The sequence below is a fragment of the Symphalangus syndactylus genome, chromosome 13 (genome assembly GCF_028878055.3).
Source record: "Symphalangus syndactylus isolate Jambi chromosome 13, NHGRI_mSymSyn1-v2.1_pri, whole genome shotgun sequence".
Taxonomy (NCBI): Eukaryota; Metazoa; Chordata; class Mammalia; order Primates; family Hylobatidae; genus Symphalangus; species Symphalangus syndactylus.
This window is the reverse complement of record NC_072435.2, coordinates 43,968,875-43,995,397: the sequence shown is the minus strand read 5'-3', so window position 1 is coordinate 43,995,397 and position 26,523 is coordinate 43,968,875. Positions and strand designations below refer to the sequence as shown.

General features: G+C 55.2%; 1 protein-coding gene across 3 annotated transcripts; it reads left to right on the top strand.

Moving 5' to 3' along the window:
* The first annotated feature begins 1,501 nt into the window (after nucleotides 1-1,501).
* Nucleotides 1,502-24,915, top strand: JAK3 (Janus kinase 3). 3 transcript variants are annotated; one of them, XM_055239273.2, is made up of 24 exons: nucleotides 1,502-1,629; nucleotides 5,054-5,250; nucleotides 5,583-5,706; nucleotides 5,993-6,104; nucleotides 6,312-6,457; nucleotides 6,874-7,168; nucleotides 7,708-7,830; nucleotides 7,924-8,081; nucleotides 9,235-9,346; nucleotides 10,204-10,390; nucleotides 11,469-11,596; nucleotides 11,796-11,927; nucleotides 12,657-12,741; nucleotides 13,883-14,010; nucleotides 14,718-14,850; nucleotides 14,930-15,081; nucleotides 15,212-15,362; nucleotides 16,975-17,114; nucleotides 17,196-17,385; nucleotides 18,103-18,227; nucleotides 18,503-18,675; nucleotides 19,280-19,397; nucleotides 19,683-19,793; nucleotides 22,783-24,915. In XM_055239273.2, the coding sequence occupies exons 1-24, from the start codon at nucleotides 1,514-1,516 to the stop codon at nucleotides 22,948-22,950; spliced, it is 3,504 nt and encodes a 1,167-aa protein (XP_055095248.2). In that variant the 5' UTR covers nucleotides 1,502-1,513; the 3' UTR covers nucleotides 22,951-24,915. The 3 variants fall into 3 exon arrangements, with proteins under 3 accessions (XP_055095248.2, XP_055095251.2, XP_063472244.1); XM_055239276.2 differs by lacking the exons at nucleotides 14,718-14,850; nucleotides 14,930-15,081 and having other exon boundaries at nucleotides 1,513-1,629; XM_063616174.1 differs by lacking the exons at nucleotides 18,503-18,675; nucleotides 19,280-19,397; nucleotides 19,683-19,793; nucleotides 22,783-24,915 and having other exon boundaries at nucleotides 1,513-1,629; nucleotides 17,196-17,423; nucleotides 18,103-18,228.
* The last annotated feature ends 1,608 nt before the right edge of the window (nucleotides 24,916-26,523 follow it).

The window sequence follows — 26,523 nt, the reverse complement described above, 5'->3', positions numbered from 1 at the left end:
ATGGGGTTTCACCATGTTGGCCAGGCTGGTCTCGAACTCCTGGGCTCAAGCAATCTTCCCACCTGGGCCTTCCAAAGTGCTGGAATTACAGATGTGAGCCACTGCACCCGGTCACCACTTCGTCAGTCTATTCCTGAGGCTCTACTTCCAGGGCTGTGATCCTATTATCCTAAGAACACTGGCCCAAGTCTCTTTGCATTTGGATGCTGCCCCGGCCTTCTGCCTCTTCCATTTATAACAGCCCCTACTTCCAACACTCCTATGGCTCCAGATTACGCTCCGGGCAAAACCCACCCTTCTCCCAAAGACCCTGATCCCCCTGTCCCCCCACGATCTTGCCCCTGTTGACCGCCCTGCAGTCCCCTTCCCCCTCATCTCACCCTGCCCCTGGCCTCCTGACTGCTCTTCAAGCTGCTAAGATCACTGCCCTCTTAAGGTCTTTGCCCATCCTGTGCCCTCCTCCTGGAGTGCCCTTTCCCTGGCCAGCTCCCTGTCCTGCCTCGGGTCCAAGTTCCAGTCTGTGCCTGTCCTGACACCCTGGCTTTCTTTGTTGTCTGCAATGATTTGGCTCCTTCATTTCCTCATTGTCTCGGCGCCAGGTCACAAGTTCCAAGAGGCCAGGCCGGATCCACCTGGTTTTTTAGGGCTGGGGCCAGGGCACCCCAGGCAGAAGTGGGTCATTATCTCTCCCTGAGTCTTTTCTTTTTTTTTTTTTTTGAAACAAAGTCCCGCTCTGTTGCCAGGCTGGAGTGCAGTGGTGCCATCTCGTCTCACTGCAACCTCCGCCTCCTAGATTCAAGCAATCCTCCCACCTCAGCCTCCCGAGTAGCTGGGATTACAGGCATCACCAGGCCTGGCTAATTTTCCTATTTTTAGTAGAGACAGGGTTTCATCACGTTGGCCAGGCTGGTCTCAAACTCCTGACTTCAAGTGATCCACCCGCCTCAGCCTCCCAAAGTGCTGCGATTACGGGCCACCACGCCTGGCTAATTTTTGTATTTTTAGTAGAGACGGAGTTTCGCCATGTTGGCTAGGCTGGTCTCAAACTCCTGACCTCAAGTGATCGCCCGCCTCAGCCCCCCAAAGTGCTGGGATGACAGGCGTTAGCCACTGCGCCCAGTGTCTCCCTGAGTCTTAACGGAGAAATACCTCAAAGAAGAACTTGACCTTCCTCTGGGGCAACTTCCCTGCTTCCCTCCTGGGCAAATTCAGCCAGGTTTCCTTCCCTGGGTGCAAAATTAATTCCACTGGGTGCCCAACTCACACATGTTACAGATGGGTAAACTGAGGCAACAAGGGCCGGGCCAGAGCCCCACTTAACAAGTGGGTCTAGAGTCAGCTGAGCCCCTGGTGTGACCCAGACCCTTCTCTGTGCTATCATCAGTTCCTTTGGCTTAGGGATCTCCAGCAGCCTGTCTGAGCGGGGCGCCTGATGCAGAGGCTTCCGGAACTTTCTGCCCCTCCTTGCCCGCCTCCCCGCCCCCGTCTCCCACAGGGCCCTGACTTTCAGTAAATGACAGTGGCTCAGGAAACCAAGGGGCCCACACAGGAAGGAGCCGAGTGGGACTTTCCTCTCGCTGCCTCCCGGCTCTGCCCTCCCTTCGAAGGCCCAGGGTCCCTGCCCGTTAGGTAAGAGCTGGCGATGCCGCAGGGCTCTGCCCAGACACTGGGGGAGGACGGTGGTGGCTGGGGATGGCTGGGCTGGGGCAGGGTGCTGCCAGGGCAAAGGCGAGCTCGCCTTCCAGGCCTCGGAGGAAAGCTGCGACACAGACGTGAGCCCAGACACGCATCCTCCGATCGCCCGCTTCTCTGGGCTTCGGCTTTGACTAAGGCCCGGAGTTGCCTACCTTGCGGACCTGGAGGAGTCACTGCGCATGCGCGATGGGGGCTGCGGGGTTGGGGGGTGGGGAGGTGGGATTGGGGGCGGGAAGGAGGGATTGGGGGGCGGGGAGGAGGGATTGGGGGGCGGAGTTCCCAGCCCCGACCCTCCAAGCCTTCCCGGTCCAGACACAGGGTGCCCGACCATGCCAGGATGCAGAACGTTGGGGATTATAAACAGGGGATGCCGAGGCGGGAGGAGAGCTTGAGGCCAGGAGTTCAAGACCAGCCTGGGCAACATAGCCAGACCTCCATTTTCTACAAACATTTTTAAAAAACCAAAAAAAACCATGGCGTTTTCGGGGACCAAACATCACCTCTGACTTTTCTTTTTTTTTGTTCAATATTACAAAATAATAATATTTTGTTAAGTTTTTTTGTTGTTTTGGAGATGGGGGTCTTGCTATGTTGTTCGGGCAGGTCTCTAACCCCTGGCCTCAAGCTATCCTGCTGCCTCAGTCCCCTGAGTAGCTGGGATTGCAGTGGAGTGCCACTGCCACCGAAGCTTTATTTTAAACTCGATTGGGGCTGAGCACAATGGCTCATGCCTTTAATCCCAACACTTGGGGAGGCTAAGGCCAGCGGATCACTGGAGGTCAGGAGTTCGAGATCAGCCTGGTCAACATGGTGAAACCCTATCTCTACTAAAAACACAAAAATTAGCCAGGCTTGGTGGCGGGTGCCTGTAATTCCAGCTACTCGGGAGGCTGAGGCAGGAGAATCGCTTGAACCTGGGAGGTGAAGTTGGCAGTGAGCCGAGATCATGCCACTGCACTCCAGCCTGGGAGACAGAACGAGAATCTGTCCTCCCCCACCCCCCCGGGAAAAAAAAAAAAAAAAAAAAGGCTGGGCAATGTGGCTCATGTGTGTAATCCCAGCACTTCGGGAGGCCAAGGCGGGCGAATCACCTGAGGCCAGGAGTTTGAGACCAGCCTGGCTAACATGGTGAAACTCCGTCTCTACTAAAAATACAAAAATTAGCTGGGCGCTGTGATGTGCGCCTGTAATCCCAGCCACTCGGGAAGCTGAGGCATGAGAATCGCTTGAACCCAGGAGGCAGAGGCTACAGTGAGCCAAGATCGTGCGACTGCACTCCAGCCTGGGTGACAGTGCGAGACTCCGTCTCAAAAAAAAAAAAAAAAACAGGCCGGGCGCGGTGGCTCACGCTTGTAATCCCAGCACTTTGGGAGGCCGAGGCGGGCGGATCACGAGGTCAGGAGATCGAGACCACGGTGAAACCCCGTCTCTACTAAAAATACAAAAAATTAGCCGGGCGTGGTGGCGGGCGCCTGTAGTCCCAGCTACTCAGAGAGGCTGAGGCAGGAGAATGGCGTGAACCCGGGAGGCGGAGCTTGCAATGAGCCGAGATTGCGCCACTGCACTCCAGCCTGGGCGACAGAGCGAGACTCTGTCTCAAAAAAAAAAAAACAAAACAAACAAACAAAAAAACAAACTTGATTGGCTGATGTTGAGAGGACGAGAGATAGGACATGCTGTGTGATTTTATTTCTATAAAGGGCGAAGCTAGGCATCATCTCTCTGTAGGAGAGGTGGGGCTCCTCCAAGGTTCCTGGGACTAGGAATGTGCTCATTCTTGGTCTGGGCATCGGTGACATCAAAGTGTCCCTTTGGTAAGGTTCTTTCCCCCACAAGACTTCCCTTCCCACAGTAACCACCACGCCGCTGTGCCAATTGCCCTTCCTGTTTGGTTTAACAGGCGTTTGTTGATCACTTACCGGCACATCATCAAGAAATATACAAATTAATGCAGATTAATTGAGTTGACACTAGGCCTGGATTTGGCTCAGCAAACCACCTCAATGAGGATGCTGAGGAGTCAGCCCATTTCACAGCTGCGAAAGCTGAGTCCTAGGGGTCCTAGTCCTCTGATTGTCTTAAACCTCATTAGGCGGGGCGCAGTTTCTCACGCCCGTAATCCCAGCACTTTGGGAGTCCAAGGCGGGAGGATCACTCGAGGTCAGGAGTTCCAGACCAGCCTCACCAACATGGTGAAACCCCGTCTCTACCAAAAATACAAAAATTAGCCGGGCATGGTGGCGTGCCCCTGTAATCCCAGCTACTCGGGAGGCTGAGGCAGGAGAGTTACTTGAACCCAGGATGCAGAGTAAGCCGAGATTGTGCCACTGCACTCCAGCCTGGGCGACAGAGCTAGACTCTGTCTCAAAAAAAACAAAAACAAAAACAAAAAAACCCTCATTAATGTGGCCCCACCCCAGCCCCGGGGCATTATTTTGGATCATAGTTTTGTATTGTGTTTTTTTTCTAGAGATAAGGTCTTGCTCTGTCGCCCAGGCTGGAGTGCAGTGGTGTGATCATAGCTCAATGCAGCCTCAACCTGCAGAGCTGAAGGCATCCTCCCGCCTCAGCCTCCCAAGTAGCTGGGACTATGGGGGTGTGCCACCATGCCCTGCTAATTTTTTAGAGATGAAGTCTCAAAATCCTAGCCTCAAGTGATCCACCTGCCTCGGCCTGTCAAAGTGCTGGGATTACAATGCTTTTTTTTTTTCTTTTTGAGAGGAGGTCCCATTATATTGTCCAGTCTGGTTTCAAACTCCTGGTCTTGGCCAGGTGCGGTGGCTCACACATGTAATCCAGCATTTTGGGAGGCTGAGGCAGGCAGATCACTTGAGGCCAGGAGTTTGAGGCCAGCCTGGACAACACAGTGAAACCCCACCTCTACTAAAAATACAAAAAAATTAGCTGGGCGTGGTAGTGCCCACCTGTAATCCCAGCTACTGGGGTGGCTGAGGCACGAGAATCTCTTGAACTTGGGAGGCGGAGGTTGCAGTGAGCTGAGATTGTGCCACTGCACTCCAGCCTGGGTGACAGCGCGAGACTCTGTCTCAAAAAAGCAAAAAACATAAAACAAACTCCGGGTCTCAAGTTATCCTCCCTCCTTGGCCTCCGGAAGTGATGGGATTACAGGCACTCTAAAAAGTTTTGCACTTTTTAGAGGCAGGGTTTCGCCATACTGGCCAGGCTGGTCTCAAACTCCTGACCTCAAGTGATCCCCCCACCTCGGCCTCTCAAAATGCTGTGATTACAGGCATGAGCCACTGCTCCTGGCCTCCAGCACTCCTTTCCATGCCCTCCCTGCTCAGAAGTCCAATCCCCTCTGACCAGGACTGAGGGGCTTTTTCTCTTTGTGCCCCAGGCAAGTTGCACTCATGGCACCTCCAAGTGAAGAGACGCCCCTGATCCCTCAGCGTTCATGCAGCCTCTTGTCCACGGAGGCTGGTGCCCTGCATGTGCTGCTGCCCGCTCGGGGCCCCGGGCCCCCCCAGCGCCTATCTTTTTCCTTTGGGGACCACTTGGCTGAGGACCTGTGCGTGCAGGCTGCCAAGGCCAGCGGTGAGTGCATCCCTAGTGGATCGGGCCAGAGGGAAGGATAGGGCTGTGTGGGGCCAAGATTAGAAGCTGGAATAGTTGCCTGCAGAAGTCAGCATTGGAGCTGGGGCTTTGGCGGATGAGTAGGAGTTTGGTAATGGAGAAGGGTGTGCAGGGTGGGCTTCTGAGGCAGAGGGAATGGCTATGCAGACTGAGAAGTATGACGGCACATGAAGGGAACAGCTGGTCATCCCTTGAGGTATGGAAGAATCTGGATGGTTGGGTATGATGCTGGCACTCCTGAAGGGCACAGATGGGGTGACTCAGGAGGGAGCTGATGGGACTGTCCCCTGTAGGCATCCTGCCTGTGTACCACTCCCTCTTTGCTCTGGCCACGGAGGACCTGTCCTGCTGGTTCCCCCCAAGCCACATCTTCTCCGTGGACGATGCCAGCACCCAAGTCCTGCTCTACAGGATTCGGTAGGAAGTGCCCCCCCATCCCCCAGGGATTGTACAATTTTATCATCTCCTTGCATTTCGAGGTGCCCACACCCCTACCCCAGGGAGATATGATCACTACCCATTTCTCAGATGAGGAAACAGACCAGAGAGGGTGGGTCACTTGCCCAAGGTCACACAGCAAGTTAAAGGTACAAGCTGGGCTCTGTGAGGCCTCTGCGGAATCTGTCCCTCACCCCCACCATACTGTCACTCCTACTGAGGCTAGGTTGCACTTTCATCCCAGGGTTCTCTCCTCTCTTCACAGCTTTTACTTCCCCAATTGGTTTGGGCTGGAGAAGTGCCACCGCTTCGGGCTACGCAAGGATTTGGCCAGCGCTATCCTTGACCTGCCAGTCCTGGAGCACCTCTTTGCCCAGGTGGGGTTCTGCCTGGGGTTTGACCCAGGGGGTTGGGGGCCCGAGGGGCAACACCAGGGCTGGCTTGCAATCAGGTGGGGCCTCGTCTGACCCTCCCTGTGGCAGTCCAGGGCTGGGGGTCAGCCCAGGATTGGGGAGGTCTGCAGGTTAACATCAGGGCTTGAAGTTGGGTGGCCTCAGCTGATGCTCCCTGTGGCGGCCCCCCAGCACCGCAGTGACCTGGTGAGTGGGCGCCTTCCCGTGGGCCTGAGTCTCAAGGAGCAGGGTGAGTGTCTCAGCCTGGCCGTGCTGGACCTGGCCCGGATGGCGCGAGAGCAGGCCCAGCGGCCGGGAGAGCTGCTGAAGACTGTCAGGTGAGAGCCACCAGGCTGTGGGGATGGCCTCTGCTTAGGAGTGAGCAACGTGGGCTCCATCGGGGCTTTGCCGGGCTCCCACCATGGCGTTCTCCTGCAAGCTTCCAGGGTGTTCCTATGACCCAGGGCCTCCCATGAACCCAGCCCTCTCCACCCCCAGGCTCCAGCTGGACAGACACCTGACCTCCCCCAGCTAAAAGGCCTGTGGGGTCCCTGTCCGACCTGTGGGCGCCAATGGCCCTCCCCTACTCTGAGGTCCGGTCCTCATACCTGACCCTGAATGAGAGTCTGTGTGTGCCTCGTGCCCCAACTGGGGCCGCACCCCAGCCCCTGGGCTAAAGCCTGGGTTTGTGTGTGTCCCCGCGGGGACCCGTCCAGACGCTGAGGGCCGGCTCCCTCCCCTCCAACCCTTGCAGCTACAAGGCCTGCCTACCCCCAAGCCTGCGCGACCTGATCCAGGGCCTGAGCTTCGTGACGCGGAGGCGTATTCGGAGGACGGTGCGCAGGGCCCTGCGCCGCGTGGCCGCCTGCCAGGCAGACCGGCACTCGCTCATGGCCAAGTACATCATGGACCTGGAGCGGCTGGATCCAGCCGGGGCCGCCGAGACCTTCCACGTGGGCCTCCCTGGGCCCCTTGGTGGCCAAGACGGGCTGGGGCTGCTCCGCGTGGCTGGTGACGGCGGCATCGCCTGGACCCAGGGAGAACAGGAGGTGAGGGCGGCCCCCCGCTGGGCGGGGCCAATGTGGGGGCGGGGCTCGGGGAGGGGCCGGAGTGTGGTAGGGGTGTGGGGCGGAGCCAAAGCGAAAGAGTTGGGGAAGTGGGCGAGGCTTAATGAGGGGCGGGCCTTAGGAAGGGAGGAGACTACGGGAGTGGGAGGGGCAAGAGGGTTGGGCTGAGCGACCCGGGAATGAAAATGGGAGGGGCTGAGGAGTGGGTGGGTGGGCGCTGGAACGAGGCAAGACTAAAAGAGTGCGGCTCTGAGAGCTGGGAGGCTGCGAAGCGGGGCAGGGATCAAGGGGCGGGGTCCGGCCGAGAGAGGGAGACGGGAATTGGCAGAGGGGGTGGGAGATGTTTGGGGATGGGTAGGGGAGGTGTTGAGAGGGTTGGAGTTGATAGGAGGGGGCGCGGCTTGGAAGGGTTGAGTGGGAAAGGGGTAGGGAGTGGATGGTGTGGCTTGGGGGTGGGTTCATGGGCGTGGTTTGGCGGGGTCCAGCAGGGCCCCTACTTCGGTACTCCCCCTCTTTCCCAGGTCCTCCAGCCCTTCTGCGACTTTCCAGAAATCGTGGACATTAGCATCAAGCAGGCCCCGCGCGTTGGCCCGGCCGGGGAGCATCGCCTGGTCACTGTTACCAGGACAGACAACCAGATTTTGGTGGGTGCAGGATTCCCCTCCCCTCCAGCCTTACCCCGAGGGCAGGGCCGGCACCCTCGGGTTTCACTGGGCCCTGATGCTTGTCCCTCGCAGGAGGCCGAGTTCCCAGGGCTGCCCGAGGCTCTGTCTTTCGTGGCGCTCGTGGACGGCTACTTCCGGCTGACCACGGACTCCCAGCACTTCTTCTGCAAGGAGGTGGCACCGCCGAGGCTGCTGGAGGAAGTGGCCGAGCAGTGCCATGGCCCCATCACGTAAGGACCTGCCCCTCCCCTTCTCTATGCCTCAGTGTCCTCACCTTCCAGGAGCCCTGGACAGGGGTCTAGTTTTCAAACCACACCTGCCGCACAGTCAGCGCTCAGTGAAGCTGAAGTATTCCTTCTGCTGCACAGGGCGACCGCTACTCTCTCTCTCTCTCTGACCCCAGGGCCATTTCCTGGAGATGGACAAGTCGCCCACCTTCACCTACAGCCTCTTGTTTAATCTCCCAGGAAGGGCCAGGCATAGTGGTGCACACCTGCAATCCCAGCGCTTTGAGGGGCCAAGGCAGGAGGATTGTTTGAACTCAGGAGTTGGAGACCAGTCTAGGCAAGAAGAGAGGCCCCATCTCTACAAAAAAAGAAAAAAAAAAATAGCTGGGTTTGGTGGTTGACCTGTAGTCCCAGCGACTCCGGAGGCTGAGGCGGGAGGATCACTTGAGCCCAAGAGTTGGAGGCTGCAGTGAGCTGAGATTGCACTCCAGCCTGGGCAACCAAGCAAGACCCTGTCTCTATTAAAACAAACAAACAAACAAACAAACAATCTCCCAGGAACAGGCCAAGACTTATGGCTGATTTTTTTTTTTTTTTTTGAGACGGAGTCTTGCTGTAGCCCAGGCTGGAGTGCAGTGGCGCAATCTTGGCTCACTGCAGGCTCCGCCCCGCGGGGTTCATGCCATTCTCCTGCCTCAGCCTCCCGAGTAGCTGGGACTACAGGCACCCGCCACCTCGCCCGGCTAATTTTTTTTGTATTTTTAGTAGAGACGGGGTTTCACCATGTTAGCCAGGATGGTCTCGATCTCCTGACCTCGTGATCCGCCCGCCTCGGCCTCCCAAACTGCTGGGATTACAGGCGTGAGCCACCGCGCCTGGCCTGATTTTTTGGATTTTCAGTAGAGACGGGGTTTCACCATGTTAGTCAGGATGGTGTTGATCTCCTGACCTCGTGATCCACCTGCCTCGGCCTCCCAAAGTGCTGGGATTACCGGCGTGAGCCACCGCACCCGGCCCATGGCTGATTTTATAAATGGGGGGAGGGTGTCACCTGGCAAGGATCCCAGGGCTACAGAGGTACCTGAATTTGAGCCCAGGTCTCTCTGTCTTCTTCTGTCTCTGACTCCTCCCCATTCCCTCTCACCTTCCCCCACAGTCTGGACTTTGCCATCAACAAGCTTAAGACTGGGGGCTCACGTCCTGGTTCCTATGTTCTCCGCCGCAGCCCCCAGGATTTTGACAGCTTCCTCCTCACTGTCTGTGTCCAGGTCGGTCTACTGCTAGGGTGGGTAGTGGAGGGCTTCCTGGAGGAGGTGACATTTGAGTTGAGATTTAAAAGATCAGTCAGCATTTGGTTCCTGAAGAATAGGAGGGAAAAGACACCCCCAGTGAACAGAACAGCATATTCAAAGGTCTAGAGACTGGAATGAGTTCATGGTGCTTTAGGAGGAAGGACTGAGGCTGGGCACGGCGGCTCACGCCTGTAATCCCAGCCTTCGGGAGGCCAAGGCGGGCAGATCACTTGAGGTCAGGAGTTCGAGACCAGCCTGGCCCACATAGTGAAACCCCGTCTCTACTAAAAATACAAATATTAGCTGGGTGTAGTGGCGCAAGCCTGTAATCCCAGCTACTCGGGAGGCTGAGGCAGGAGAATCGCTGGAACCTGGGAGATAGAGATTACAATGAACAAAGATCGCGCCATTGCACTCCAGCCTGGGGCAACAGAGCGAGACTCTGTCTCAAAAAAAAAAAAAAAAAAAAAAAAGGCCGGGTGCGGTGGCTCACGCCTGTAATCCCAGCACTTTGGGAGGCCGAGGTGGGCAGATCATGAGATCAAGAGATCGAAGCCATCCTGGCCAAAATGGTGAAACCCTGTCTCTACTAAAAATATAAAACTTAGCTGGGCATGGTGGTGGGCACCTGTATCCCAGATACTTGGGAGGCTGAGGCAGGAGAATCGCTTGAACCCGGGAGGCGGAGGTTGCAGTGAGCCAAGATCATGCCATTGCACTCCAGCCTGGGTGACACAGCCAGACTCCGTCTCCAAAAAAAGAGAAAAAAAAGGAAGAAGGACTGAGAGGGAGAGTGTCGCTCATTCCCACTCAGGGGCCACTCTTCTTTGCAGACCCCCCTTGGTCCTGATTATAAGGGCTGCCTCATCCGGCGCAGCCCCACAGGAACCTTCCTTCTGGTTGGCCTCAGCCGACCCCACAGCAGTCTTCGAGAGCTCCTGGCAACCTGCTGGGATGGGGGGCTGCACGTAGATGGGGTGGCAGCGACCCTCACCTCCTGCTGTATCCCCAGACCCAAAGGTGAGCCCCTTCCTCCCCTGAAATGAGTGGCTGATCTGGGACCCTGGCTTTCTATGTCTGTGACAGCTCCTGTGTGGGTGGCAAGTGGCAGAAACTGCAGGTCAAGGTGGGTTAGGGAAGAAAAGGTGATTTGTTGGCTCAGGAAGTTAGAGATATATAACCTTTAGGTCTGGCTTGATCTAGGCACAGCTAGATGTGAGCCATGTCATCTGCACCTAGTCTCTCTCCAGCTCTCAGCTCTTCCTCTGGGTGAATTTCACTCCTGGACAAACCCCTCTGATGGGACAATTCTGAGATGTGAGTTCTTCTGAGTCTCCCAGAATCCCTAGTAGAACCGATCCCTGGTTGTCCACAGCGCCACTTGGCTCATTAAAGCCGCCTGCAGGGCTCCTTCCTTCCTTGTTGCTCATCCCAAATCCCTATGGGGGCTTTCTGGATCTCCTTTCAAATAAACCATGTGCCAGCCAGGCACAGTGGCTCACGTCTGTAATACCAGCACTTTGGGAGGCTGAGGCAGATGGATCACTTGAGGTCAGGAGTTCGAGACCAGCGTGGCCAACATGGTGAAACTCCATCTCTACTAAAAATACAAAAATTAGCCAGGTATGCTGGCACACTCCTGTAGTCCCAGCTACTCAGGAGGCTGAGGCAGGAGAATCACTTGAATCCGGGAGGCAGAGGTTGCAGTGAGCCGAGATCGCACCGCTGCACTCCAGCCTGGGTGACAGAGCGAGACTCTGTCTCAAAAAAAAAAAAAAAAAAAAAAAATTAGCCGGGCATGGTGGCACACACCTGTAGTCCCAGCTATCCGGGAGGCTGAGGCAGGAGAATCGCTTGAACCTGGGAGGTGGAGTTTGCAGTGAGCTGAGATCGCGCCACTGCCCCCCCAGCCTGGGTGACAGAGTGAGACTCCGTCTCAACAACAAAACAAAAACAACAACAAAAAACCATGTGCCCTGGAGTCTTCATCTCAGGGCCGGCTTCTAGAGGGTACCTCAAACCAAGGCATGAGTTAGCTAACCCTTGGGGACTTTTCACCTCTGATTTTTGGTTTTTCTCCCTCATCCTCTCCCCATAGAAAAGTCCAACCTGATCGTGGTGCAGAGAGGTCACAGCCCACCCACATCATCCTTGGTTCAGCCCCAATCCCAATGCCAGCTGAGTCAGATGACATTTCACAAGATCCCTGCTGACAGCCTGGAGTGGGTAAGAGGCCCTGGGAAATGAGGCGATACCTCAGTCTGGGGTCCAGAGACTCAGATTTGTGGCCTCAGGCATATGCTATAATTTTACCTTACCTTGGTTTTCCCATCTGTAAAATGGGGCCAGCAGCTATGTCTCGCTTGGGCTGGGATACTGCAGGAACCCCCTCACTGGCCTCTTCTGCTGTCCCCTCACCATTCAGCATGAGAACCTGGGCCATGGGTCCTTCACCAAGATTTACCGGGGCTGTCGCCATGAGGTGGTGGATGGGGAGGCCCGAAAGACAGAGGTGCTGCTGAAGGTGATGGATGCTAAGCACAAGAACTGCATGGAGGTGAGAGCGATGGGAACCAGACTTTTGGAGTCGGGGCTGGCTGGAGAGGGGGTTGTGGATGCAGAGAAATTTAAAAACACACAGGGACCTGGGCGTGGTGGCTCATGCCTGTAATCCCAGCACTTTGGGAGGCTGCGGCAAGAGGATGGTTTGAAGCCAGGAGTTCAAGAACAGCCTAGGCAACATAGCGAGACCTCGTCTTTACAAAAAAATTTTAGGCCGGGCGCGGTGGCTCATGCCTGTAATCCCAGCACTTTGGGAGGCTGAGGCGGGCAGATCATCTGAGGTCAGGAGTTCGAGACCAGCCTAACATGGAGAAACCCCATCTCTACTAAAAATACAAAATTAGCCAGGCATGGTGGTACATGCCTGTAATCCCAGCTACTCAGGAGGCTGAGGCAGGAGAATCACTTGAACCTGGGAAGCGGAGGTTGCAGTGAGCCAAGATCGTGCCACTGCACTCCAGCCTGGGTGACAGAGGGAAACTCTGTCTCAAAAAAAACCAAAAACCAAAAAACAAAAAAAACCCACAAAAAACATAGATGATAGTGGGAACTTCTGTCCCGTATCAGAAAATCATGCTAGTGCTGTGTGCACTAATGGCAGACTCCAGGGCCAAAGGTGACCTGTGGCCAGGTGTTCCCCTAAGGCAGGTTTGTGAGCACAAAATTTGGGATTATTGGAGTGGAAGAAACCCACGCATCTTCTCTCCCTTCCCACCTTCCCCAGTCATTCCTGGAAGCAGCGAGCTTGATGAGCCAAGTGTCGTACCGGCATCTCGTGCTGCTCCACGGCGTGTGCATGGCTGGAGACAGTGAGAGCCCCCCACCCACCCACCCCACCTCTGCCTCACCCACCCCACCCACCCGACCCACCCACCCACCCCACCTCTGCCTCACCCAAGTCCAGACTGTTCTTCCCACCTCTGTTCTGAGCCTCTATATGACAGCACCAGCAACACACTGGGCCACCCTGGATGGGAGCCGTGTTCATTACCCTTTATTTATGTCTCTCCATAATCACTCCTTGGAAAGTGGCTCCAGGTTCCCACCCATACCCAGCCCCAGAATGATCTGAAGTCAGACAAACCTGGCTTTCTAATCTCCGCAGCTTTGTACGGGTCACTTAACCTTTCTGAGCCTTGGTTTCATTGGTTGGGAGTCCAAGATGGGCCAGGAGCTGGGGACAGAGCCTAGAATGTGACAGGCAGGGTGTGAGGAGGTGGGAGGAGGGCAGCAAGGGGCACTGTGGATGGTCAGAGAGGCTGCTGGGCCAGCCTGGGGGTTGGGCAATGCTTGTGGGTAGACAGAGATGCATTCTAACCTGGAAAGATAAGGACAAGTGTGGATTAGGAAAGGAAGAGAGGTGTTCTAGGCAGAGGACACAGAACATGCAAAGGGTTAGAAGTGAGATACAGAGGCTGGGCATGGTGGCTCATGCCTGTAATTGAAAAGCCAAGGCGAGTGGATCACCTCAGATCAGGAGTTCAAGACCAGCCTGGCCAACATGGCAAGACTCCGTCTCTACTAAAAATACAAAATCAGCTGGGTGTGGTGGCATGCACCTGTAGTTCCAGCTACTTAGGAGGCTGAGGCAGGAGAATCGCTTGAACCTGGAAGGCAGAGGTTGCAGTAAGCCGAGATCGCACCAATGCACTCCAGCCTGGGCAACAGAGTAAGACTCTGTCTCCAAAAAAAAAAAAAAGAAAGAAAGAAAGAAAAAAAAGTGAGATACAGATACAGAGAGGGCTTAGCACCTTCCAGGCATTCCAGGCAAATCATTCAGAGATGGAGGTGGGAGGAGAGTGTGAGTACGGTATGAACAGAGGCAGCAGGGGAGGGAACAGACAGAGATGAGAGGGTTTGAGAGACCCTGAGAGCCAGGGTGTTGGCAGAACCTGCTCAACACAAGTGCAGTTCAGTCTCCCAACCCCGCCTCTCCCTGCTGCCAACCAGGCACCATGGTGCAGGAATTTGTACACCTGGGGGCGATAGACATGTATCTACGAAAACGTGGCCACCTGGTGCCAGCCAGCTGGAAGCTACAGGTGGTCAAACAGCTGGCCTACGCCCTCAACTATCTGGTGAGTGCTCCTCTACCTGCTCCACCCTCCATTCCCAGGGAAGGTTTTCTCTGGGTGGAAAAAGGAATTGGGAGTGGGCTCTGTAGTATGCATAGGAGTTTGGTAAGGGCTCGAGGGGAGGGCATTTTAGGTTGAGGTTGTGAGAACACTAGAAGAGAACAAGTCATTCTTGGATGTCAGGGGGTGTAGTGAATGACGAGGCTGGGCAGGGAGAAAGGCTTCCTAGAAGAAGGAACATTGGAGATAGGGCCTTGAAGGTTGAGTAGAAGTTCATCAAGAGAAGAAAGGAAGGAAGGAATGTCAGGCTGAGGGAACAGCCTAGGCAAAGGCCTGCAGGCTAGATAGTGTGTTGCATCCCCTGGGGCCTATCAGGCAGTTCTGTTGGCAGGAGACCAGGGTGCAAGTGTGGAAGGGAAGTCATTGGAAGCTTGAGCAAGGGTCTTGAATGCCAGGCTGAGGAGCTTTCACTTTGTGGCAAAGGCACTGGGGAGTCACAGGATGGGGTGGTGTTTGAGGAGGGGAGGGACATAGCCAGGTCAGTGTAGGGGGTGAACTAGAGGGGCAAGACAGGATGCCAGGAGTCAGGGAGGATGCTGGACCATGTCTGAGAAGTACCAAGTGGGTTTTGAAGGATGTATAGGAGTTTGCCAAACAGACTCTTCATTCATCAAACCCTCCGGGCATTTCCCTATGCCTGGCCCCCTTAGGAGGACAAAGGCCTGCCCCACGGCAATGTCTCTGCCCGGAAGGTGCTCCTGGCACGGGAGGGGGCTGATGGGAGCCCACCCTTCATCAAGCTGAGTGACCCTGGGGTCAGCCCCACTGTGTTAAGCCTGGAGAGTAAGTTCCTGGAGGTGGAGGAGGGAGGGGCTGAGCAGGGCAAGGAAGTGGATCCCTGATCCCACTTCCATTCCCTCAGTGCTCACCGACAGGATCCCCTGGGTGGCCCCCGAGTGTCTCCGGGAGGCCCAGACACTTAGCTTGGAAGCTGACAAGTGGGGCTTCGGCGCCACGGTCTGGGAAGTGTTTAGTGGCATCACCATGCCCATCAGCGCCCTGGATCCTGCTGAGGTCAGAGCCCCTCACCTGGCATCGGTCTCCGAGCCCCCACTTTGACAGAAGGGCAGACTGACATCCAGTCTGGGGAGATTGGGGTGGGTCTGGTGGGTTGGGGATTACCGACTTCTCCTCTCACCCTCAGAAACTCCAATTTTATGAGGACCGGCAGCAGCTGCCAGCCCCCAAGTGGACAGAGCTGGCCCTGCTGATTCAACAGTGCATGGCCTATGAGCCGGTCCAGAGGCCCTCCTTCCGAGCTGTCATTCGTGACCTCAATAGCCTCATCTCTTCAGGTGCCCACTGGGCCGGATTGGGTGGGAAGGGCTGTGATGTCATATTGGGCCCAGTGGAAGGAGCGTGGTTTGCAGCAGCCACGCCCTGTGTGTCTGGCAAGGTTGGAGGGGTTGGTGACTGTGACAGTCAGTGTGAGCTTCAACAGCTACTGTAACGAACAGTCCCCTCAGTTCAAGGTTCAACATGATGATATTTTATTTGTTTGTTTGTTTGTTTATTTATTTATTTATTTTTGAGACAGAGTCTTGCTCTGTTGCCTAGGCTGGAGTGCAGTGGCACAGTCTCGGCTCACCGCAACCTCTGCCTCCTTGAACCTCTAGTTCAAGAGATTCTCCTGCCTCAGCCTCCTGACTAGCTGGGATTACAGGTACGTGCCACCACGCTCAGCTAATTTTTGTATTTTTGGCAGATATGGGGTTTCACCATATTGGCCAGGCTGGTCTCGAACTCCTGACCTCAGGTGATCCGCCTGCCTCTACCTCCTAAAGTGCTGGGATTACAGGCGTGAGCCACTGTGCCTGGCCTATTTCATTCTTTTAAAAAAATGTTTGGCTGGGCACAGTGGCTCATGCCTATAGTTCCAGCTATAGGTAGGTGGATCGCTCCATCTCTACAAACAAACAAACAAACAAAATTAGCCAGGCATGGTGATGCATGCCTGTATGCATTTTTATTTTATTTTATTTTATATTTTTGAGACACTATCTCCTTCTGTCACCTAGGCTGGAGTGCAGTGGCATGATCATGGCTCACTGCAACCTCTGCCTCCCTGGTTCAAGCAATTCTCGTGCCTCAGACTCCCAAGTAGCTAGGATTACAAGGGTGTGCCACCAAACATGGCTAAATTTTTGTATTTTTTAGTAAAGACAGGGTTTTGTCATGTTGGCTGGGCTAGTCTCGAACTCCCAGTCTCAAAGACATCCATCCACCTCAGCCTCCCAGTGCTGGGATTACAGGCATGAGCCACCACGCCTGGCTGGATTTGTTTTTTTTTTTTTCTGTGTTGGGGTTTTGCTGTGTTCCCCAGGCTGGTCTTGAATTACTGGCTCAAGCAATCCTCCTGCCTTAGTCTCCCAAATAGCTGGGATTACAGGCACACACAACCATGCCCAGTGTGATATTTAGTCTTCATTCAGTGAGGGTGTCCAGGCCCACAGGAACCTCTCACTTAGTGGCTGCACTTACCTCAGGCATTGGGTCCCCGTTGGATCCTCTGCAGATAAAAGAGAGACTGTGGAGGGCCCCATATTAGGTTTCCGTGGGCCAGGACTGGAGGGGCACCCAGCATATCTTGTCCATCAGCCTGAGCTCAGTCATGTGGCCACATTTCATAGCAGTGGAACTGGGGAAATGAGTTCTCATTATGTCCTCCATCTTTGTAGCCATGTGGAGTTGCACAGGGTGTGCACTGCACAAGGAGGCTTCCTTTGCCTGGGATGGAGTGGGAGACACCTTTTTCCAGTCTCCACAAGGTACCCTTTGGCTTGCAATGGCCCTGCCATAATGCACAGAGAGGGTCAATATGCAGATGGAGGTTGCACAGCAAGTCAACTCAGGAGTGGGGCCCAGGATGAGAGGCGCTGCTTACCACTGCCCATGCCCCCACCCCAGACTATGAGCTCCTCTCAGACCCCACACCTGGTGCCCTGGCACCTCGTGATGGGCTGTGGAATGGTGCCCAGCTCTATGCCTGCCAAGACCCCACGATCTTCGAGGAGAGACACCTCAAGTACATCTCACAGCTGGGCAAGGTAAGGTGGGCAGGGCCAGGGTGGGTTGGAGAGGGCAGGGCAGCATCCAGGTGCCTGGACATCAGTCCCGCTATCCCCCAGGGCAACTTTGGCAGCGTGGAGCTGTGCCGCTATGACCCGCTAGGCGACAATACAGGTGCCCTGGTGGCTGTGAAACAGCTGCAGCACAGTGGCCCAGACCAGCAGAGGGACTTTCAGCGGGAGATTCAGATCCTCAAAGCACTGCACAGTGATTTCATTGTCAAGTATCGTGGTGTCAGCTACGGCCCGGGTGAGCCAGCTCCCGGATGAGTGAACCAAGACGTATGGGTACTTTTCAAAGTGCACATTCTTACCCTCCTGCCAGGCCACTTTAGGTAGGCTGGGAACGTGATTATTGATCCAGATTCACATGGGTTACATGTTTGAATCCTGACTCTACCCCTTACCAGTTGTGTAAACTTAACTTTTCTGAGCCTCAGTTTCTCCAGCTGAAAAATGGGTCATTGTGATATTTACTTTGTTGTTGTTGTTGTTTGTTTTTTTGAGACGGAGTCTCGCTCTGTCACTCAGGCTGGAGTGCAGTGGCTCGATCTCGGCTCACTGCAACCTCTGCCTCCCAAGTTCAAGTGATTCTCCTACCTCAGCCTCCCGAGTAGCTGGGATTACAGGAGCGTGCCACCACACCCGCCTAATTTTTGTGTTTTTAGTGGAGATGGGTTTTCACCATGTTGGCCAGGCTGGTCTTGAACTCCTGACCTCAAGTGAGGCTTCCAAAGTGCTGGGATTACAGGCGTGAGCCACTACGCCTGGCCGTGATATATAAACATATCAATGTATGTTGTAGAAAGTACTCAAGAGATATTAGCAATGTGTCATTGTCGCGGTTCCCATATTACAGTCAGCAAAACCGAGGTCGAGAGGGACACAAGGTCCCGCTATGAAAGGGGGGAAGAATGGGGGGAGGAGCAGGGCTGGGCCCTGCTGTGACAGTTCCTGCCTTCTCCAGGCCGCCAGAGCCTGCGGCTAGTCATGGAGTACCTGCCCAGCGGCTGCTTGCGCGACTTCCTGCAGCGGCACCGTGCGCGCCTCGATGCCAGCCGCCTCCTTCTCTACTCCTCGCAGATCTGCAAGGTGCGAGGGGGCGCCCCGGGACTTGTGGGGATTCAGCTGGCTCGGCCTGGGCAGGGGTCTGCTTGGAGGTCGCGGTGAAGGCTGAGGAGTGGAGTTTGGGGTCCAGGTCTCGGGGGTGGTGGGGTTGGCTTAGGGCTCAGGATTAGAACTTCAGTGGAGGATGGCTCGGGGGTAGGGCTAGAGTTGGGGTCTGGGTTGGGGTGCCAGGTCAGGCTTGGGGTGCCTGCCGGATTATCCTGGGATCCTCTCTGCACGCTCACACCGCCCGCCCGCAGGGCATGGAGTACCTGGGCTCCCGCCGCTGCGTGCACCGCGACCTGGCCGCTCGAAACATCCTTGTGGAGAGCGAGGCACACGTCAAGATCGCTGACTTCGGCCTAGCTAAGCTGCTCCCGCTTGACAAAGACTACTACGTGGTCCGCGAGCCGGGCCAGAGCCCCATTTTCTGGTGGGGAACCCGCGCCCAGGCTCCGCCCCTACTCCCCACGGCTCTGGCTCCGCCCCCAGCCATGCCCTCGCCCCCTCCCGCTGCTTTGCTCCCCAGCCTTAGCCCCGCCCTTCCTCCGCTGCAGCTTTGGCTCCTCCCACTCCCCAGAGCCCCGCCCCCTCAACAGCAATGGCTCCCTCGGTCTCCTGCTGCCCGGCTGTCAGCGGCCCCCAGCCTTAGCCCCGCCCTTCTCTAAGCTCTCGCCCCGCCCAAGCTTCAGAGCCCCACCTCTCCAACACCCTGGCTCCGCCCCTCAGGGCTGGCCCCATCTTAGTTCCGCCCTTTCCCCAGTTCTGGCCCCTCCCCCTCCCGCGGCCCCGGCCCCGCCCCATCTCCGCCCCTCTGTGCTGGCCCCGCCCCCTCCCCACAGCCTTAGCTCTTCCCAGGCATCTCCCAGGGCTGGAGAATCCACCTATCCCACAGCCAGGGAAACCAAGACCCTGGAGACGGGACCGACCTGTTCACAGTCCCCACCTACCCTGACCAGTTCCCCATTCCAAGGCTACCCTCTCTTCCTGTCCTTTCCCCACCCTCGCATCTCAAGACCTCCCTGTCCCCTCTCCAGGTATGCCCCCGAATCACTCTCGGACAACATCTTCTCTCGCCAGTCAGACGTCTGGAGCTTCGGGGTCGTCCTGTACGAGCTCTTCACCTACTGCGACAAAAGCTGCAGCCCCTCGGCCGTGAGTCGGCTCCCCTGGGCCCCCAGCCTCCTTCTCCCTCCACGCCCCTCGTGGCCAATCTCTATCCTGTCTGCGCCTGCGTCCCTCTTTAGCATGGGGTCACCTGGTCCCAGCATCATAGGCCCCAGTGGGGAGGACCCTTCCTCACCTTTCTGACCCCTTCACGGTGCAGGCAGCCCCTCCCCGCTCCATCACAGATGGCCCCTCCCCTCACCACGGGTGGCCCCCTCCCCCTCCACCCACGGAGGCCCCTCCCCCACCACCTGCGCTCCTCCCTGGCTCCAGGAGTTCCTGCGAATGATGGGATGTGAGCGGGATGTCCCCGCCCTCTGCCGCCTCCTGGAACTGCTGGAGGAGGGCCAGAGGCTGCCGGCGCCTCCTGCCTGCCCTGCTGAGGTGAGCGCCTCAGGGCTAGCCTCAGTTTCCCAATCTGTAGATTGGGCTGGGGTCTCGGGCAAGCCAGCTGGCGCCTGAGTCTCTGTACTGAGAATAAAGGCTAGAGTGTGAGGCTGTTGAGGATCCTGGCCCCCACTTGGCTACTCTCTCACTGTGTGGCAAGTCAGAGCACTTTCAGAGCCTCAGTTTACCCTTTTCCAAAATGAGAATAGTAATGCCTTATAGGGTGAGGGAAGATCAGACTCCTGAACACTTGTGCCTATGAGGGCTCAGCTCAAAGCCGAGCACACAGTCGATGCTCCATAAATGGTGGTGACGTTCATGGTTTTTTTTTTTTTTTTTTTTTTTTTTTAGAGATGGGGGCTCACTCTGTTGCCCAGGCTGGGCGCAATTATAGCTCACTGCAGCCTCCAACTCCTGAGCTCAAGTGATCCCCCTAGTTCAGCGTCTGTAGTGGCAGGGGCTACAGGTGTACACCACCACGCCTGGCTAATTTAAAAGTAATTTTTTAGAGATGGGAGCCTCACTATATTGCCCAGGCTGGTCTTGAACTCGTGGGCTCAAGCGATTCTCCTGCCTCAGCCTCCCGAAGTGCTAGGACTATAGGTGTATACCACCAAGCCTGGCTAATTTAAAAATAATTTTGGCCAGGTGCAGTGGCTCACACCTGTAATCCCAGCACTTTTGAAGGCTGAGGCCGTCAGATCACCTGAGGTCAGGAGTTCGAAACTAGCCTGGCCAACATGGTGACACCCTGTCTCTACTAAAAATACAAAAATTACCTGTGTGTGGCGGTGGGTGTCTGTGATCCCAGCTACTTGGGAGGCTGAGGCAGGAAAATTGCTTGAACCTGGGAGGGGAAGGTTGCAGTGAGCCAAGATCATGCCACTGCACTCCAGCCTGGGCGACAGAGTGAGACTCCATCTCAAAATAAATAAATAAAATAAAAATAATTTTTTTAAGAGACAGGGTCTCGCTATGTTGCCCAGGCTGGTCCTGAACTCCTGGGCTCAAGCGATCCTCCTGCCTTGGCCTCCCAACGTGCTGGGATTTACAGGCATGAGCCACTGTGCCTGGCTAATTAAAAAAAAAAATTTTTTTTAAGAGATGGGCTCTCTTTGTGTTGCCCAGGCTGGTCTTGAGCTCCTGGGGTCAAGTGATCCTCCTGCCTCGGCCTCCCAAAGTGCTGGGATTACAGACGTGAGCCACCACATCCCACCCTGTCATGGTTTATAATCATATAATCATAACCTTTGTGGAAGTGTCTGACATGCAGTTGGTCATTGATAAATTAATTCGCTCAAGCCAAAAACATTTATTGAGTGCCAACTATGTGCCAGGACTTGTTGGGTGCTGAAGACCCTGTCCTCCCAGTAACTAGCAAAAGCTGATAAGAACATTCTAGGCTGGGCACAATGGCTCATGCCTATAATCCCAACACTTTGGGAGGCTGAGGCAGAAGGATCACTGGAGCCCAGGAGTTCAAGACCAGCCTGGGCAACATAGTGAGACCCTGTCTCTACAAACAATAAAAGCATTAGCCAGTGTGGTGACATGCACCTGTGGTTTCAGCTACTAGGGAGGCTGAGGCAGGAGGACTGCTTGAGCCCAGGAGGTCAAGGCTGCAGTGAGCCATTATTGTGCCACTGCACTCCAGCCTGGACAACAGAGTGACACTCTGTCTCAAAACAAAACAAAACAAAACAAAATTGTGGTAGTGATAAGTGCCTTGAAAGAGATGAACAGAGGGAAATGGTGGGGTGGGGGTGGTCAAAGAGGGCCTCTTACGGGGCTGATGCTGGAAGGAGGAGGAGCCTATGCATGAGTAAAGCCAGGAGAAGAAATTTCCAGTGGAGGACACGGAAGGGACAAAGGCCTTGGGGAGGTAATGAGCTAGGTGCCTTTAAGCACCAGTGCGATGGAGGCAGGTGTGACTGCCTGGAATAAATGAGGGAGGGAGGGATGGAGATGAGCGAAGGAGGGCATCAGGGAGAGGTGGTTTTTTTTTTTTGAGACAGGGTTTCGCTCTTGTTGCCCAGGCTGGAGTGCAATGGCACAATTTCGGCTCACCGTAACTTCCACCTCCCAGGCTCAAGCAATTCTCCTGCCTTAGACTCCCGAGTAGCTGGGATTACAGGCTCATGCCATCACGCCCAGATAATTTTTTTTTTTTATAAGTTAAGATGGGGTTTCTCCATGTTGGTCAGGGTGGTCTCGAAAGGAGAAGGGTGTTCTAAAATCCATAGGGGCTGGGCGCAGTGGCTCACACCTGTAATCCCAGCACTTTGGGAGGCCGAGGCGGGTGGATTACATGAGGTCAGGAGTTCAAGACCAGCCTGACCAACATGGTGAAACCCCGTCTCTACTAAAAATACAAACTTAGCCAGGTGTGGTGGTATGTGCACGTAATCCCAGCTACTTGGGAGGCTGAGGCAGGAGAATCGCTCGAACCCAGGAGGCAGAAGTTGCAGTGAGCCGAGATTGCACCACTGCATTCCAGCCTGGGCAACAAGAGTGAAACTTTATCTCAAATAAATAAATAAATAAGATCCATAGGGAGCCATGGGAGGTTTTGGAGCAGAGATGGGATGGAATTTAATTTGTATTTTAAAACTGAATGGGGCCAGGTGCGGTGGCTCATGCCTATAATCCCAGCACTTTGGGAGGCCGAGACAGGTGGATCACCTGAGGTCAGGAATTTGAGACCAACCTGGCCAACATGGTGAAACCCCGTCTCCACTAAAAATACAAAATTAGCCAGGTGTGGTGGCACGTGCCTATAATCCCAGCTACTCGGGAGTCTAAGGCAGGATAATTGCTTGAACCCGGGAGGTGGAGGTTGCAGTGAGCCGAGATCATGCCATTGCACTCCAGCCTGGACAACAGAGCTAGACTCCATCTCAAAAAAACAAAAACGAATACACTGAATGGGAGTTGTGTCCTTCAGACTGCTCAGGCGCGACCCCATTATCTGTCCCCCACCCCTCAGGTTCACGAGCTCATGAAGCTGTGCTGGGCCCCTAGCCCACAGGACCGGCCATCATTCAGCGCCCTGGGCCCCCAGCTGGACATGCTGTGGAGCGGAAGCCAGGGGTGTGAGACTCACGCCTTCACTGCTCACCCAGAGGGCAAACCCCACTCCCTGTCCTTTTTATAGCTCCTGCCTGCAGACCTCTGGATTAGGTCTCTGTTGACTGGCTGTGTAACCTTAGGCAGGGAGCTGCCCCTCTCTGGGCCTCAGAGGCCTTATGAGGGTCCTCCACTTCAGGAACACCTCCATGACATTGCATTTGGGGGGCTCCCGTGGCTTGTAGAATAGCCTGTGGCTTTTGTAGTTTGTTAAGGTTCAAGACAGATGGGCAGATGTGTCAGTGGGGCTCTCTGAGTCCTGGCCCAAAGAAGCAAGGAACCAAATTTAAGACTCTTGCATCTTCCCATCTCCTCAAGCCCTGGCCCCCTAAGTTTCCTTTTCTCTCCCTCTCTTTGTATTTTTTTACTTTTATTTTTATTTTTGAGACAGACCCTCGCTCTGTTACCCAGGGTGGAGTGCAGTGGTGTGATCTCGGCTCAGTGCAACCTCTGCTTCCCAGGTTCAAGCGATTCTCCTGCCTCAGCCTCCCGAGTAGCGGGGATTACAGGTGTGCACCACCACACCCGGCTAATTTTTTTTATTTTTAGTAGAGATGAGGTTTCACCATGATGGCCAGGCTGATCTCGAACTCCTGACCTCAAGTGATCCTCCCGCCTCAGCCTCCCAAAGTGTTGGAATAATAGGCATGAGCCACTGCACCTGGGCTTTTATTTTTTTTAATTTATTATTATTATTTTTAAGAGACAGGATCTTGCTATGTTGCCCAGGCTGGTCTTGAACTCCTGGGCTACAGTGATCCTCCTGCCTCATCCTCCCAAATAGCTGGGATTACAGGCACCTAGTTTTGAGTTTCCTGTCTTATTTCCAGTGGAGACATTCATGTAGCTTTTTTTTTTTTTTTTTTTTTTGAGACGGAGTCTCGCTCTGTCACCCAGGCTGCAGTGCAGTGGCGCAATCTCAGCTCACTGCAAGCTCCGCCTCCCGAGTTCAAGCCATTCTCTAGCCTCAGCCTCCCGAGTAGCTGGGACTACAGGTGCCCGCCACCACACCCGGCTAAGTTTTTGTATTTTTAGTAGAGACGGGGTTTCACCGTGTTAGCCAGGATGGTTTCGATCTCCTGACCTTGTGATCCGCCCGTCTCAGCCTCCCAAAGTGCTGGGATTACAGGTGTGAGCCACCGCGCCTGGCCCTCATGTAGCTTTAAATGTATGATCTGACTTCTACTCCCCGATCTCTGTTTCTCTGGAGGAAGCCAAGGACAAGAGCAGTTGCTGTGGCTGGGACTCTGCCTTTTAGGGGAGCCTGTGTATCTCTTTGGGATCCTGAAAGGGGGCAGGAGAGGCTGGGGTCCCAGTCCACCCTAATGGTACCTGAGTGTCCTAGGGCTTCAGTTTTCCCACCTGTCCAATGGGACCCCTTCTGTCCTCACCCTACAAGGGGCACAAAGGGATGACACCAAACCAGGCAGGAACTTTTCCCGCAATCAAGGGAAGGAAAGGCATTGCTGGCAGAGGGAACAGCATGCCAAGCGTGAGAAGGCTCAGAGTAAGGAGGTTAAGAGCCCAAGTATTGGAGCCTATGGTTTTGCCCCTTCCACGCAGTGTGACAGTGGGCAAGTTCCTTTCCCTCTCTGGGTCTCAGTTCTGTCCTCTGCAAAATGGTCAGAGCTTACCTGTTCGCTGTGCAGCGTCAACTTTCTGACTGGTGAGAGGGATTCTCATGCAGGTTAAGCTTCTGCTGCTCCTCCTCACCTACCTGCAAAGCTTTTCTGCCATTTTTGCCTCCTTGGAAAGCTCTTATCCATCTCTCAAAACTCCAGCTACCACATCCTTGCAGCCTTCCCTCATATGCCCCCACCACTATTGCAGCCCTGTCCTTCCCTCTAGCCCCACTGTGACCCTGGGGCTGGGGAAGTGTCTGTGTCCAGCTGTCTCCCCTGACCTCAGGGTTCCTTGGGGGCTGGGCCGAGGCCTCCACACAGAGGGGGCTCTGGGAATGTTTGTTGACTCAATAAAGGAATTCAGTGGAAAAGATGGTTTGTGCTGGACTTGGGGCGATGGGGAGCCTCAGAGGGTGTGTGAGCTGGGAGGGATGCGGTTAGAGCTGTGGGCCAGAGACCTGTCAGGGAGCCACTGTGGGGGCCCCAGGGCAGGCTAGTGGAGGAGGACCACTGGGTGGGGCTTGGCTGGAGCCCTCGGACAGAGCCCCCTCACTCCCAGCCCCAGCTGTTGGCCTTGGCTGCAGCCTGGGGGAGCTGATTACAGGCTCTCTGTGGGTGGGGAAGGAACAGGCTGCTCTCCCGGTGGTCAGAGGACAAGGCCAGGTTGGGGGAGCGAGGCTGTGGGGAGGGCCCAAAATCACTGGGGCCAGATCACCTCCCCCGCACCGGCCCCCGTCATGTGCACCTCATAACTGCTAGAAATATGTGGAGAGTGGCCAGGCTCAGTGGCTCACGTCTGTAATCCCAGCACTTTGGGAGGCCAAGGCAGGAGGATCACTTGAGGTCAGGAGTATGAGACCAGCCTGGCCAACATGGTGAAACTGTCTCTACTAAAAATACAAAAATTAGCCTGGTGTGCTGGCACATGCCTGTAATCCCAGCTACTCAGGAGGCTGAGGCAGAAGAATTGCTTGAAACTGGGATGTGGAGGTTGCAGTGAGCTGAGATCATGCCATTGCACTCCAGCCTGGGCGACAGAACGACTCCGTTTCAAAAAAAAGAAAGATGCAGAGAGAGACAGACAGACAGAAGGAAACTGAGAGATGAAGGCCGAGAGAGACTCAGAGACAGAGAGAGAGAGATCTCTGTCCCTGCTCTCTTAGTCCCAGAGAGCCCCCTAATTTGGTAGAAATGAGGAGGGAGCTGCTCTGGGGTCAAGCAAGACCCGAGTTCCAGCCCAGGTTCTCTCCTGCCTCGGGTCAAGCATCCTTCCCTCTCTCAGCCTCAGATTCCCTCCTTTGTAAAACAAAGCTATAAGACCCCCTAGGCACGAAGCTGGGGCCAAGCATCTGCTGAACAAATAAATCCTGCTCTATTCTGGGTCCCCTAGCCCCTGCTCACTTAGAGGGGACCACCGTGTTGGGGAGACAGAGCTTCGGATGGGACACCCCCAGCCCTGCGTGTCAGGTGCCTTGAGAAGACCTGGGCTCTGCTCAGGTCTCCTGTGACCTTGGGCAAGTTTGGGGTCCTTTCTCTGTGCCTCAGTTTTCTTTTTTTCTTTTATGTTCTTTCTTTTTTTTTCTGGCAAGGGGACGGAGTCTCTGTCCCCCAGGCTGGTGTGCAGCGGCACCATCTCTGCTCACTGCAATCTCTGCCTCCTGGGTTCAAGCGATTCTCCTGGCTCAGCCTCCCGAGTAGCTGGGATTATAGGCATGCGCCACCACATCTGGCTAATTTTTTTTTTTTGAGACGGAGTCTCTCTTTGTCGCCCAGGCTGGAGTGCAGTGGAGCAATCTCGGCTCACTGCAAGCTCCGCCTCCTGGGTTCACGCCACTCTCCTGCCTCAGCCTCTCCGAGTAGCTGGGACTACAGGCACCCGCCACGATGCCTGGCTAATTTTTTGTATTTTTAGTAGAGACAGAGTTTCACCATATTGGGCAGGCTGGTCTCGAACTCTTGACCTCAATTGATCCACCTGC

What these genes read in the sequence shown, in the direction of transcription:
- JAK3 (XM_055239273.2), top strand. Translation starts at nt 1,514, where the DNA reads ATGACAGTGGCTCAGGAAACCAAGGGGCCCACACAGGAAGGAGCCGAG. An exon ending in GTCCTGCTCTACAGGATTCG is followed by an intron (nt 5,707 to 5,992) that starts GTAGGAAGTGCC and finishes CTCTCTTCACAG; the next exon opens with CTTTTACTTCCCCAATTGGT. An exon ending in CAATAGCCTCATCTCTTCAG is followed by an intron (nt 15,363 to 16,974) that starts GTGCCCACTGGG and finishes CCCCCACCCCAG; the next exon opens with ACTATGAGCTCCTCTCAGAC.